Source organism: Dryobates pubescens, chromosome Z, assembly GCF_014839835.1.
Source record: "Dryobates pubescens isolate bDryPub1 chromosome Z, bDryPub1.pri, whole genome shotgun sequence".
NCBI lineage: Eukaryota > Metazoa > Chordata > Aves > Piciformes > Picidae > Dryobates > Dryobates pubescens.
The window spans coordinates 97,201,040-97,215,080 of NC_071657.1; the positions used below are offsets into that span (position 1 = coordinate 97,201,040).

Here is a 14,041-nt window from a genome sequence, read left to right on the forward strand (position 1 = left end):
TTATTCCTTCCCAGATGTAGGACCCTGCGCTTGTCCTTATTAAACTTCATGAGATTTGCCTGCACCCAGCTCTCCAGCCTATCCAGGTCAACATTGGATGGCAGCCCAGCCTGACAAGGTGTCAGCTACCACCGCCCAGTTTTGTATTGTCAGCAAACTTGCTGAGTGTGCTCTCAATCCCCTCCTCCAGGTTGTTGATAATGATACTGAACAAAACTGGACCCAATACTGATCCCTGTGGAACACCACTGGCCACAGGCCTCCAAGTTGACTCTGTCCTGCTGCTGATGCCCCTCTGAACTCTGTTGTCAAGCCAGTTTTCAGTCCACCTCACTGACCAGCCTTCTATGCCACATTGCCTGAGCTTTTCTGTGAGGATGTTACGGAAGACAGTATCAAAAGCTTTACTGAAGTCAAGATATATGACATCCACTGCTCTTCCCTCAATCTACCCATTTGGTCATAATTTCATAGAAGGCTATCAGATTAGTCAGACAGGATCTCCCCTTGGTAAATCCATGTTGGCTACTCCTGATTACCTTCTTGTCTTCCATGTGGTTAGAGATGACCTCCAGGATGAGCTGCTCCATCATCATTCCAGGGATGGAGGTGAAGCATACTGGTCTGTAATTGCCTGGGTCCTCCATTTTGCCTTTTTTGAAGACATTTGCTTTCTTCCAGTTGTCAGGCACATCTCCTGTTCTCCACAACTTTTCAAAGATGATGGGGAGAGTCAGAGTAATTTCTACTGTCTTTCCCACAAACTACTCAGATCTTCCAATGAGCAGGAGCTGTGAACATTGTTTAGACTATAAAAGCAGCAGTTCTAACATTTTTAGTGTTGTATAAGCAAGGTGTCTTAATTGTGTGACTTGGTAATGTACCAAATGTCCTTCATTCTCTTTTTTTGTTTTCCTGTATGACAAGCTCCTATGTACAGGTGATCTCTTCCTTAACTTGTTTGTCATGTTGCAGAGTGTGCTCCAAGCTTCCTCCGAGTGAAACACAGCCCTGTGTTATGTCACAATTTTGCATATCAGAAAACCTGTGGTGGGTGCATTCTGTTCCATCATCTGAGTCATGAATGAAGGTGATGTTTGCCTCATTATCAGTCATTGGAGTATTTTGCTAGTGATTTGCCTCCAGGTGGAATTTCTGCTGCTGATCATAACCCTTGGATCCCAGTGGTTCAGCCTACTTTCAGTCCTCCTCACTGTCAGGTTACGTAGGCTGGTCTTCATTGGTTTGAGTATCTTACAGGAGACTGTGTCAAACTCCTTGCTTTCTGGTTTTCCTTTTCCAGGTGCTGTTGAAAGACCTAACAGAAGTCAGTATTATGTTGGAAGGTGCTCTAGAAGTAGAGGTGGGATTGCATGGTTAGAGTTTGTAGTTTTGGGGGAGATTTAAGACTTTACTTTTGGTAAAAACATTTAGAATGGAGGACCTTGCAATTGATATCTGAGTGGACTATAGAAACTAAAATCTTACTATGTTGGTAACAGTACTGTTTCTGTGTGGTGCTATTCTGTATTTAAAATGGAAGTTAAACCTGTCCTAAGATTTGTAATTTTAATTGATTTTCTTTGCCTTACGAAAGGACATCATTAATCACATGGTGGGGTTTTTTTGTCCCGTGGGAGGTAGGCTACAGACTTGAGGTTCTTTTCAGACTGGATGTTGTAATTTTACTGTTGAGTTTAAAAAAATACCCAAACTGAAACAACAAAAATAAACCAAAGCCATCCCAAACCAAAAGCCTATCTTGAAGCCAAAGATAGCTTTGAATGTTGTTGGTTCTTTTTTTCTGATTACAGGTACTGCTGCTGAAAATCAGAATAGATGGCGTGAGCCAGTGAGTACATTTGGTAATGGAAGGAATTCTGCAAACAGAGGTAATTGTCTGTGGTGTCTGTAATTCTTGTGGTTGGTTAGTATTTGATACTTCGAAATTTTCAAGTACTCAGTTTTGTTGTGTGAGTACAAAATGAGTATTTTATTACTTTGAGGTTAATACCAGTCCCTGTTTCTGTTTAATGTAGGCACTCGTTACCACCCTATAGCTTTGGCTGCCCAACATAAAATACACCCTCACCAGATGGCAGGTCTCTACAGTTGAAAATCTGTTTTTAACTCTTTGACTCCATCCTTTGTGGAAAGGGATATTTTTCTGTGCTCAATATTACCATTCACATATTTGCACATGAGGAAGTGTACCAGTGCTCTTCTGTGAAAGACCTAAAAGCATTCTTTAGTATCCCTAAAGCAATCCCTGTCCTCTTCCTCCTTTTAATGGCAAATACCACTCTTGGATGTGATGTAAGTTGAAGGGCATAGTGACTGGGGCTGTGGCAGTACTGCCACATATACTTCCATAGGCAAGCACTTAGGGCCGTGGAAGCTCAGTGTTGCCTAGCATCTGTCTGGATAGTTGAGAACTTTAGTCCTGGCTTGGGTGCATTTACCAAAAGTTGAGACATGGAGAACAGGTGTGGAGACAACTTGAAGTTGTTATTTTTATTCTTTCAAAAAGTTCTACACCATCTTTTGCACCTCTTGAATTGATGTCCTTTATGGTAGGGGCATGCTAGACTTACATAAGCAAGCAGGCAGCAATCCTTTGGTGATGCTATGAAATGACAGACAGTTCTGTGGACATTCTGACAGTTGCAAAGTAACTGACACACAGTAGTATTTAAGGTCTGTAGTGTGTATGGATGTTTTTATCCTGACTGTCTTTTACACGTGAGCCTTTAAGATGCAATTTTAAAATACTTTAATTAAAAAACGTCAGGTGTTGGTGGAGAAGGGACTATAGGTGCTGCAGTAGGGGAACTTGGTCTCCTTTAACAGAAGATGCTCTTTGTCATTACAAGATGCTAGAACAGGTGCTCAGTTGAAGAATAAGGAGTAAATGATGTTAAAATCTGATTAATTGCTTGGATCTTTGACAAAACCTAAAATTGTCCAAGCTAAAATGATGAATACTTTGTCTATGCCTGTAGCTGTTTACTTCCTCTCCTTTCCCAGCAGGAGGGTGACTAGGGAAAGGTGTTAGCAATAAAAAAAAGGGCATACTTGTCAATGCCTGTCCCAAACAACTGAATAAACAGTTCAGAGCAAATAAATAAATAAATTTCAGGTCTGAAAGGCAGATGTTCAAATCCTCACTCTTTAGGAGGCAGCAATTCCTACTGCCGTGTTCCACATTGTTGATTATGGAAATGCTCAGTTGCCCTGTGACCAAAGCAGAGCACTGAAGCTGATCAGCATCATAACCAAAGTGTTGAAAGTAGTATGTTATATACCATATATGCATGTAAAGTCAAGTACTTTAAAGTTTTAATGTTTGATTTACTTTTTTGCAGAAAGCAATGCTACAGGAGAGGAGTAGACTCTTGTCATAATACATTTTGGGGAAAATTACTCCTTTTCTTTATTTCAATGCTTAGGCAAATCACTTAGTTTACTTCTTATATGACTTCATAAAATAAAGACAGCAATGTATAATTGCAAATGGAAGGCACTCGATCTACACTTACAAAATTGAGCAAACTAAGTTGTTTATTATGCTATACTGCAGGTTTCCAAGAAATGAATGCAGTAGAAGATTCTCCTATGCAAAAGAGAGGTTTTGCAGCACTTCCTTGTGGTTTTGGAAGACGTGAGAGTGAGTTTGTTTTATATTGACAGCATACATTTGGCCATTTTTTCTGGGTTTGCTTGCCTGCTGAGAACTACAAGTATAGAGGTGAAAGCTATAAAGTAGCTTCTGTTCTTCAGCTGTGTTGTGGAATATGGATGACATCTTTGAAAAATGGTATCATTGTAAATAATACAGCCTAAGTTGAAGTTAGAGAAATCTGTGAGTGCTATTGCACTGTAGAGTTTTTGGAGTAAATACTATTAGCTTTAAGCATGGTATTTCTTTCTTTATGCTGATTTTAGACAATACATCCACTACACTGTGTATTTCTTACAGGTGTTAGAGGTGAGCAAAGAAACAGACCTCAGTGTGGCAATTTTGGTGGCTCTAGAAGAAGAGCGTTTGAAGGTTCTGCAGGTAACACTTTCTAGTAGGGTCGTGAACCTTCCATATATCCTCACTGTTGATATGTTCCTAGCTTTGCTAACTGTTATCATTGCACTTGTTCTCCCTGTCTGAATTAACTTTCTGTGAATATTAGGTAGCTTATATGCAGTGCCCACACAAAGCATGTTAGTAACCTGGTTAAATTTTTTTGTAATTGGATTTTCAAAGCTGTTGTTTTCATGCACAGTGAAGCAGAGATACTAACTTAAAATTTACAGCAAGCCTTTAAGAGCTTGCTTAGTTTTGAAATAGTCACTTTAGACTTTTTCCACCTCTTAAAATGGGAAGTTTTGTTTTAGGTGATTTGAATCTAATGTTGAAGGGTTTTTTTTCTTGTCTGTGAAGGACTTTTTCCCTCATGCTCCATTATACACATAGGGTTGCTTCACATCCATTTGACTTACTTCAATAGGGCCCTTGTCTGGCTTTTTGTAACTAAGCTTTTATTGTTTACTTACATTTCTACTCATTCTGCCACCTATTTAGGAACCACTGTTGAATTTTCTTGGAACTTATTAAGATTCTTACTTAAATTTTCTGTCAAATGAGCTTTTTTTCCCTAAAAGCAATTAATGTTGGAATGCTTTCCATAGCAGTACCTTACAAAGACAACGAAGAAAAAGGTTCTGAAAAAGGTAACTTGCCTCTTTGTAAGTAACGTGCCAGTTCTTATTCGCTTTTAACTAAACATTCTCTTTATCTAAAGTTATTGGAAGTATTTGGGTAAAAAAGAGGATAGTGAATGGATGAATGCATAATCGTCTCAAAACTATTAATGTAGCATGACTTGCCAAGCAAGTACTGTTAAAGTCAGTACAATTAAACTTTGCTCATCTTTAAATTACTAGGCAACTCAGTGGTTGTTCCCACCTAAATAGAGATTTAACTTTACAGAATGGAATGTTTACAATGCCTCTGTTGCAGGCTGTTTCTTCATTCTAATAGTAAAGCTTATCTACTTGAGACACTGAATGTAACTGGCAATAGTTCAGGGATCTAAGTGGTGATAGTCATTAAAGCAAAATACAAATGAAGTGATAGATTCTTGGTTTCAGACACTATAGCATCTTGGATGCAGTTTTTGGAAAACAGGCTTGATGTCTTTTACTGAGTGCAAGTTGATAATTACAATTTCATTATTTCTGTGTGCAGGAGATTTGATTGAAATGTGTCATTAGTAATAATTTTCTGACATTATTGAAAGAGTCAGCTGGGACAATCTGTTAAAACATTTGCTTACTTTAAAATAAGACTGGATGAGGAGCTTAGTGCCATGGTTTATTTAATTAGATGGTGTTGGGTGATAGGTTGGACTTGATGATCTCAAAGGTCTTTTCTAACATGGTTAATTTCGTGATTCTGATTCTTACCTGCAGTGGTTTTTGCAAGTGACTTTAGCCTTATTTGCCTTTCCTTTATTCTTGAAAGGCAAATAGACAAATAGTGAAGTCCTGACTTTTGTTTGAGTAATTGTGGTTCCTGCAAACTTTAGTAAGCATCAAATAATTCTTTACTTTTCAGTCTGAAAATTACCTTAAGGTGTACAGCAGTATAAATGTACTGCAATAAACAGATTAATTTTGTCTTTGTGTATTAATAAATGCTTTGTTATTCAATACAATAATTTACATTGTAAGGAGTTTGTATGGTAGAACTGGTTTTTGCATGGTGGTAGAGTAGAATAGAATAAACCAGGTTGGAAGAGACCTTCAAGGTCATCGCGTCCAACCTATCATTCAACCCACCTAATCAAGTAGACCCTACTTCAATTTTTGTGAGCTGTTTTCAAAGTAAGGTCCTTGAGCAAATGTGAGGCAAGAATGCTTTACAAAAGTCTGACTGTGATTTTTATGTCTAGTAATATGAAAATAAATTCTCATATAATCCGTTTATGGAAATCCTTGCATTCTTGGGAAGTGGGAGAAATCTAAATGACATCCCACTAAAGGTAACTTCAGTAGCTCCATACTTAAAATAATTTAAGTTTTCATTGTATTGTTCATGAACTTGAGTGGCTGTGTTTTTAAGGTCCAAAGGTGACTTATGTGCCGCCTCCTCCTCCTGATGATGAAAATTCCATCTTTGCACATTATGAGACAGGAATTAATTTTGACAAGTATGATGAAAATGTTGTCGAAGTGTCAGGACTTAATGCTCCAGCACCATTACTGGTTAGTAAATTAACCTCTAGTTTATGTTGAAAGTGATTTCTGCAAGGATGTATATTCAGTCTAATATTCACTGCTAATGAAAACAGTAATAAGGATTTTGGATCTTGAAGACACTACTGTGTTGGAAGGAGATGCTGCCGATTTGAAACATAAAAATACAAACACAAAATGACATTAACAAACTACCATACTGGATGGACAAGAAGTATCGTCTTAAATAGCAGAAAAACACCAGTTCAGATCCTGAATTGGCAGCGGTTTCTGGGGAGGCTGGTAGAGTCATTTTGTGAAGTCTGTTACTGGGGGATCTTTTAAGGATGCAAATGAACATGTGTTGGAAGAGTTTTCATTTGGTCAGAGAGGCGGTTTTTAAAGTAATTTCTAGCTCTCTTTTCTATGGCTGAAAGTCATATATAACTCTATTTCTACTATGTACTAGATGTCTAGTATTAAACCCCACCACTACAATGAAACAAACCTATAAACAGGAGGGAGAAGTGGGAGGGCAAGGCAACTGATTTTATCATGTGTGATGCCTTTTGGTCCTGCATAGTAATGCAGCTTTAGCTCCTCTTACTAGTTTCAGCACAGACTGAGTATCCTTCTATGTGAAATGAAACTGAAGTGGTTTAGTTTTTTATAGCATGCCTTGTTGGCTTCTGCTGAATTTTCTGTCAAAATGCTAGTAAGACCAGATGAAGGCCTATACTGTGCTACAGACAACTTTACTTGAATGGCAAGAGCAGGTTGAAGAAACTTTTCAGGGCTTTTGCCTGTAGGAACCTTGGCAATCTAGACAACTGGTGAATCTCTCAAAAGTTAACTATTTTTAGTGTTCAGACATCTGTATCCTATGGTAAGTGTCTCAGGTTTTAAAGTTCAAAGTCCTGTGGTTGTGTAGTGTTCATAATTTTTTTTCTCCTGCAGAATTTTGAAGAAGCTAATTTCTGTCAGACTTTAAAGAGGAACATTGCTAAAGCTGGATACTCTAAACTTACTCCGGTGCAGAGGTACAGCATTCCAATTGTACTGTCAGGACGGGATTTAATGGCATGTGCCCAAACAGGATCGGGAAAGACTGTAAGCATTTCATGTAGTACTCATACTACTGGGAGTGTGTGGTACTAAACTTTTAGCTAGATGACCCAGATTTCCATGCCCCAGGTTCTTCACAGCTTGTTGTATAGTGACTTGTGATGCAGTGGCAGGTGTAGCCTTAAACATCGATATGAATGATGTCGCATTTTGGGGCTTAATTTCTTCTTTAAGTGAACTAGTGTCTTGATACAGAAGGCCAATCTTCAGGGCTGCAGATACAGGTTCAGAAGTATAGGCAGTCATAGAAAATAATGACAAAAAAACTTAGCAGCTGAAAGCTAGGATTTCACTAAATCACAGAATGTCAGGGACTGGATGTGACCTCAAAAGATCTAGTCCAACCCTGCCTAGAGCGGGATTACATAGAGTGGGTCACACAGGCATGCATCAAGATGGGTTTTGGATGTCTCCAGAGAGGGAGACTTCACAACCTTTCTGAGCATCCTGTTCCTGTGTTCTGTCACCCTCACAGTGAAAAGCCTTTTTTCCTTATATTTACATGGAGCCTCCTGTGCTCCAGCTTGCATCTTGCCTTGTCTTATAATTCAACATCACTGAGAAGAGCTCCATTTTCCTGACATACACCTTTCACATTTATAAACATGAATGAGGTCACCCCTCTGTCTCCTTGGCTCTGAGCTAAAGAGACCCAGCTCCCTGATCCTTTCCTCATAATGGAGATGTTCTACTGCCTTAATCATATTTGTGGCTCTGTGCTGGATTCTTTCAAGCAGTTCACTGTCCTTCAACTGAAGGGCCCAGAACTGGACGCACTATTCCAGATGCAGCCTCACCAGGGCAGGATCGATGGGGAGGAGAACTTCCCTTGACCTGCTATCCACACCTCAGGATGCTATTGGCCTTCTTGGCCATGAGGGCACATTGCTGGCTCATGGTCATCCTGTTGTCCACCAGGACTCCCAGGTCCTTCTCCCTGGAGCTGCTCTCCAATTGATCAACCACCAACATATCCTGGTCTATGGGGTTGCTCTTTCCCAGATGGCATGAGTCTACTTTTGTGAATCCGTGATCAGTGTATGTGAGCATAATGCGTGGAACTGCTTGAGAAACCCAGAAGTTTGGTAGTACATGACTATTCCTGTATTATGAGATCCAAGGTCCAAAGGCATAGTATTGCACTTCTTAAAGAAGGATAAATAAGGTTAAATGTTCTGTAGTGCATTCAGGTCAATCCTTTTATTCAGTATTCAGTATCACTAAGGTTGGAAGAGACCTCAAAGATCATCGAGTCCAACCTGTCACCACAGACCTCATGACTAGAGTAGGGAGGACACTAGTGCCCACTGCAGGCTTGAACTCACGACCTTCCCCATTAAAGGTCTTATGTGCTACCAACTGAGCTTGCAGTCTGATTTTCTTGAAGTTATTTCATGATGTGCTGTATCACCCTAGCTTTAAGATTTATGTGCAGCTTTTAATGTGACTAATGAAAGCTCTTAATTCTAAACAGCATAAATAGTGCTGCTTTTTTTTTAGGCAGCTTTCCTTCTGCCGATTGTGTCTGTCATGATGAGAGATGGTGTAACTGCCAGTAGCTTTAAAGAGCAGCAAGAACCAGAGTGTATTATTGTCGCCCCAACTAGAGAGCTGATAAATCAGATCTTCCTAGAAGCAAGAAAATTTGTGTATGGGTAAGCTTCTGCACTGTTGCCTGATCTTATTACTCTTTCTGAATCAGCAGACTTGCCATTAATACTTTTAGAAATTTTTCTGTGCCAATTCAATTACTACAAATACCTGAACTTCTGGCTGGCTAGCGATTTAAACTCCTAATCTTTGCAATATTGGGGGTGGAAGGCAGGCCAGGAGGAGGCTTACTCCAGCTTGAAGTGAAGGTGCTTACTAAATGTGTGTCACACATTTACTGATGAGAAAAAACCAGTTTCTTAAGTAACTTAAATTTAGGTTGCCTTACAGAATGCATACTTTAATTGTCACCTTGACAAAAATAGAGGTATATGTTAGCACTTTATAGTTACCTTTCAGAGGTGGTTTCTAGTAATGCTGCTTCAGAGTGTTTCTGGTCTTGGACAGAAATTTCACATCTCAAGCAAGATATTTTAGCTCTACTTTTTCAAAACAGAGCAAAAGGTTTTGACTTTTCATTAGACCCTTGGATGTTCCATGAGAGTACATTTGTACTAGTCATAACATTGAAAACTTGCTTTTTAGCAAGGTCATTCTTGTAAAGGTAGTTTTCTACAAGAGAAAAATAGCTGATGCAGCTTTACTGGGTGGAACTAACCAAAAGCCTCAGTAAGAAGAGCATGAAGTAGTAACACTTGAATGGGTTTGCCATCTAATGCTTGAGCAGCCAGTGTATTTGATTGCTTTACAAAGATCCTTTCAAGGTGTAGAAGGATTGCTGTCAGAGCTCTGAAGGCATGTATTTGGTGGCTCTGCTTTTTTTAAGTATGCTGTATAGAAGGGGGCTGTGAGTAATACTATTTCAGCTCTTAGTACTAGCAACTATCAGTTGAAAGGAGAGGGAAGAATGCAGGTAAATTAACGTGTTCTTTTCAAGGAAGCCATCTGTACAGTCTCTATTATGTAGTATGAATAGGAGCTTTGAACTTGGTGAGTGAGCTTCTGGTCTTGAAACATGGCATTTGGTTATAAGCTGTGCTGTATGATGAAGGAATTAAACTAAAATGGCTTATGGTAGGTCTGGTAATTTTAAATGTATTTTTATGAAACTACTGCTTGCATGTTTAATTATAATTTTTATTTTTCCTTTATTTTTTTATTTCCATAATAGAACTTGTATAAGGCCTGTTGTGATGTATGGTGGTACACAAACAGGTCATTCAATTCGGCAGGTAATGCAAGGCTGTAATATACTATGTGCCACTCCAGGAAGGCTTCTGGACATCATAGAAAGAGACAAGGTGGGAGCTTAATCTGAATTTCCTAAACACTTGTAGATTTTGCATACTGGTTTACATTCTTCAGATTTGATAGAAACAAAGATAGAGCCGTGAAAGCCAGTCAGTATATTGCCTTAGTACAGGCATCTACATAAAATACAAGTGAGTTTTTCTTGGAACATCTAAACACCATGAGTTTTCTGAAAGAACAGTATGAATCCAGGTTTTTCCACTCCCTTTCAGGGTCCACTGGAAAATACCCATCTAAATGAAACTGGCTGCAGTGTTCTTGGCAATTAAATTTTAGAAGTTTAAATGCATGAAACGCTTTCTCTTAACTCCTGTGGAAATTTCTGCAGCAGATCTTCACTTGATGTCCTGTTTGTTTTGCTAAAACAGCTTTTTTTTTTTCCTGTCTGGAACAGTACTAGTATTCTTTGAATGTTTTAATACTGATTAAAAATATTTTAAATAAGATGAATATTTAATACTGATTTAAAAGTATTTTCCAGTCATTGTAAGTTCAAAGTGAAATTACTCCATATTATAATGGTGGCTTACTGATGTTGTACTGAACAGGTGACATTTTGAAAAAACTCTCCTTGGTAGAAAAACTAGAGATGGGCTTTTCGTGGCTGTGAGGCTTCTAGTCACAATGAGAGCCTTGGTCAGCAACAGTGAAGTTGTGATGTCCATAGTAATGCTTTCTGACTATAATTTTTTTTCAGAACAAGGCTTTTTTTCTGAGGTTGTGTGAGACATTTTGGTTTGTATTGCTGAACCAAACTCCAAAGCACTTCAGGGTATGTGTATTATTAGTATTGATGCAGATTGAAAAGTTAAATAGAGCTGGAGATGCGAATGGAACAAAATACACGTGAGCTGTTATTTGTGAACAATTAACTTCTAAAAAGAAATAAGGACAGATTTTGACAATTAGGACATTCTGTAAGCATGTACTATCAGTGAATAAATACGCTTTTTCTTTCACTGAAATGCTTGCAGATTGGTTTGCAGAATGTGAAATACTTGGTACTAGATGAAGCAGACCGCATGCTTGATATGGGATTTGGCTTAGATATGAAGAAGTTGGTTTCTTACCCAAGCATGCCATCCAAAGATGAACGCCAGACACTGATGTTCAGTGCCACTTTTCCTGTAGAAGTTCAGAGGTGAGTAAGGTAAAAATGCAAGTAGATCTGAAGAGCTGTTAAGAGTACTCCTTATGTGTAAAAGCTTATAATCTTGCTAGAAGATGCTGGAAAGCTATGATGTCAACATTCCTTGCTGAAAACATCCATATTTAAGGTAACAGAGCTATTAAGTTGCATAAATGAACTGCTTAACTTCCGTGGGGACTCTATAGCAATTTATGAACTATGTCTAAAAGCTTTTAAATTTCACTTCTGCGCAAGTCCTTATAATGACACCATTTGTTTCTTCCTCACCACATCTGTGCAAGCTCACAGATGTTTCACAAGCAGCACTGGTAGTACTGTCTTCATCACCAAGATATAACATAACCCGACATCCCAATTATTGCTCACCTTGGCAGCCTTTCTGATACACAGTTCCTATTTGCATGCATGAGAGCTATTTGTTTCTAGTAGTTTTAAAGCTTCCACAAATGACTTTAGGGTATATTTAACAGTTTTACTACTGTAGTTTCAATTTAGAATTATATCCATCTGTGAGTTCTTAAACTAGTCAAATCTTAGACTAAACACATTGAAATATCTAGTAACTTTTTCATTTGCTGTGAAAAACACCAGTGCCCAGTTACATCTTTAAACCATGTGGGAGATTCAAGTCCTTAAGACAGTCTTTTAACATTTATAAGACTTTTTTCTTTTTCTTAGGCATTTGTTCTAAAACTTGAGATTGACTGTTTTCAGTTAAAGGTTGACTTGAATTTTACTGCAGTGGAAGCTGCTTTGTGTGTACTGAACATAAGCACACTGGTGTATTGATAAGTTAATAGTTTAGTAAAACTCCTAGTAGTATTATGAGGCATTCCAAGGAATTACCTATTTGACAAGTTTGATCTCTTGGATAAAATTGCCTATGAAGAGGAACACTGAACAAAACTTTTTTTTTGCCTATGGTAACTCATAAACAAATGTCATGTAATAAACTGTGTTTAAGCAGTGCTTTTGTTGAATCATTGAATGGGGTGGTAGTGCCTCTTGAAGGCCTGGTTTGAGTTCTGTCTGTGTAGAATTCTCCCCTGTTCCTCCAGCTAGTGATGAAGTAGTGCCCTAAGAATGTTCTGTGATCATATGTGAGTTACCCATTTGTACAGGGTTAAGACAATCCTGTGTAAAAAGCAAGCCCCCTGCCATTCAGATCAGGTGGGAGAATGTCCTAGTTTCATAGTCTGCCCTCCAAATGAAGCACCCCCCATGCCAATGCTGGAGAGAGGGAAATACAAAAAAACCCCTTGGGTTTGAGATAAGGTGTTTACTGAGATGATAAACTGCACAGTTAGGTTACAAAAGCAGGAGCTGCAGCAGAAGCCAGAGATAAAACAGCTCCCCCCAGTCCCAAGCATGCAGCAGCCAGTCCAGCAGAAAAGGCCAGCACCCCAAACCCAGAAACCAGAAGAAGCAACTGGAAACAGGAAGCCTCTGATGTTAAAATCTGAACCTCAAGCCCCATGATACTTTGCTCCAGCCAGCACTTTTCATTTTGAAGGTGGCATGTCATCAGCATGGTGCTGAATACACATCAGCAGATTCAACTCAACCCATGACAACCCATTTCATTACAAGCATGTATATGGAACTTATTTTCTGAGATAGTTAGAAAATGCAGTGCTTCTGTTAGGAAAAGTTACAGGGAAGTAGTAAGGCTGTACATGTTTTTACTGAGGAGATTTTTTGTACAGCTGTCTAAAAGACAATGCAGACGCATGCATTTATTTTTTTAAAGTTGAAAATGACTGCGTTGTGAGGAATGATAAAAGTATTTGTGACAGTTGCTTAATCAAGGTTACTTAAAGTAAAAGTAAGCTACATATTAGACTTCATGTTGCTCAATTTTGGTTTTGTTTTTTTTTTAAGGCTGGCTGGTGAATTTTTGAAATCTAATTATTTATTTGTTGTTGTTGGACTCGTGGGTGGAGCTTGCAGCGATATTCAGCAAAATATTCTTCAGGTTCCTGAGTATTCCAAGAGGGATAAACTCATTGAAATTCTGCAAAGCATAGGTAACTTTTCTTACTGCTAATTGTTTTCCAGGAAGGACAAAATTACTTGTTATTAAACTTGTGCCCCTGCTATTGACCAGGTCATAATTCCCTTCTATTGAGTATTTCACACTTCATGAAAATACTGATTGGAGCTTGAAGATGATCTCAGGAAGTTCTAGGGTTTCAGGCACATTCGTGTTACAGACATTTGTCAAGGGCTTATCTTTGTTGATAAGCAGACAGGCTTACAGATGGTTAATTTCTTTATACGGTCTATTACAGCCTTTAGTATCTGGGGGCATTACCTCTGGATTATAGCTTCAATAAGCTTCTTACACAAATGCTCGGGCCTGTATTTTGTTAATAGCTGGGATTTTTCCACATTTGCTCTGAATGTATCTTAAGTTTTAATACTGACTAAGGGAGTTTGGAGTTTAAAAAGGACTATGTACCTTGCTCTTCAGTGCTCAGAATGGAATTCATACTTAACACACAGAGCAGCACTTGTTTCCTTCTTTTATTGAGGAGAAGAATACAGTGCTCTTGTCTTCAACCAGAGTTCCTGTTTTGATGCAGAAACTGATGGATTGAATTAAATAATTTC

General features: G+C 38.6%; 1 protein-coding gene across 1 annotated transcript in view; it reads left to right on the plus strand.

Moving 5' to 3' along the window:
- DDX4 (DEAD-box helicase 4) overlaps window positions 1–14,041 on the plus strand; it is a 40,796-nt gene that overhangs the window by 8,971 nt on the left and 17,784 nt on the right. Inside the window, exons 5-13 of the mRNA XM_054177831.1 lie at window positions 1,815–1,892; window positions 3,980–4,060; window positions 4,657–4,725; window positions 6,119–6,261; window positions 7,189–7,341; window positions 8,857–9,011; window positions 10,139–10,268; window positions 11,253–11,419; window positions 13,310–13,455. Coding sequence (XP_054033806.1) covers window positions 1,815–1,892; window positions 3,980–4,060; window positions 4,657–4,725; window positions 6,119–6,261; window positions 7,189–7,341; window positions 8,857–9,011; window positions 10,139–10,268; window positions 11,253–11,419; window positions 13,310–13,455 — 1,122 coding nt within the window. The remainder of the gene's footprint in view (window positions 1–1,814; window positions 1,893–3,979; window positions 4,061–4,656; window positions 4,726–6,118; window positions 6,262–7,188; window positions 7,342–8,856; window positions 9,012–10,138; window positions 10,269–11,252; window positions 11,420–13,309; window positions 13,456–14,041) is intronic.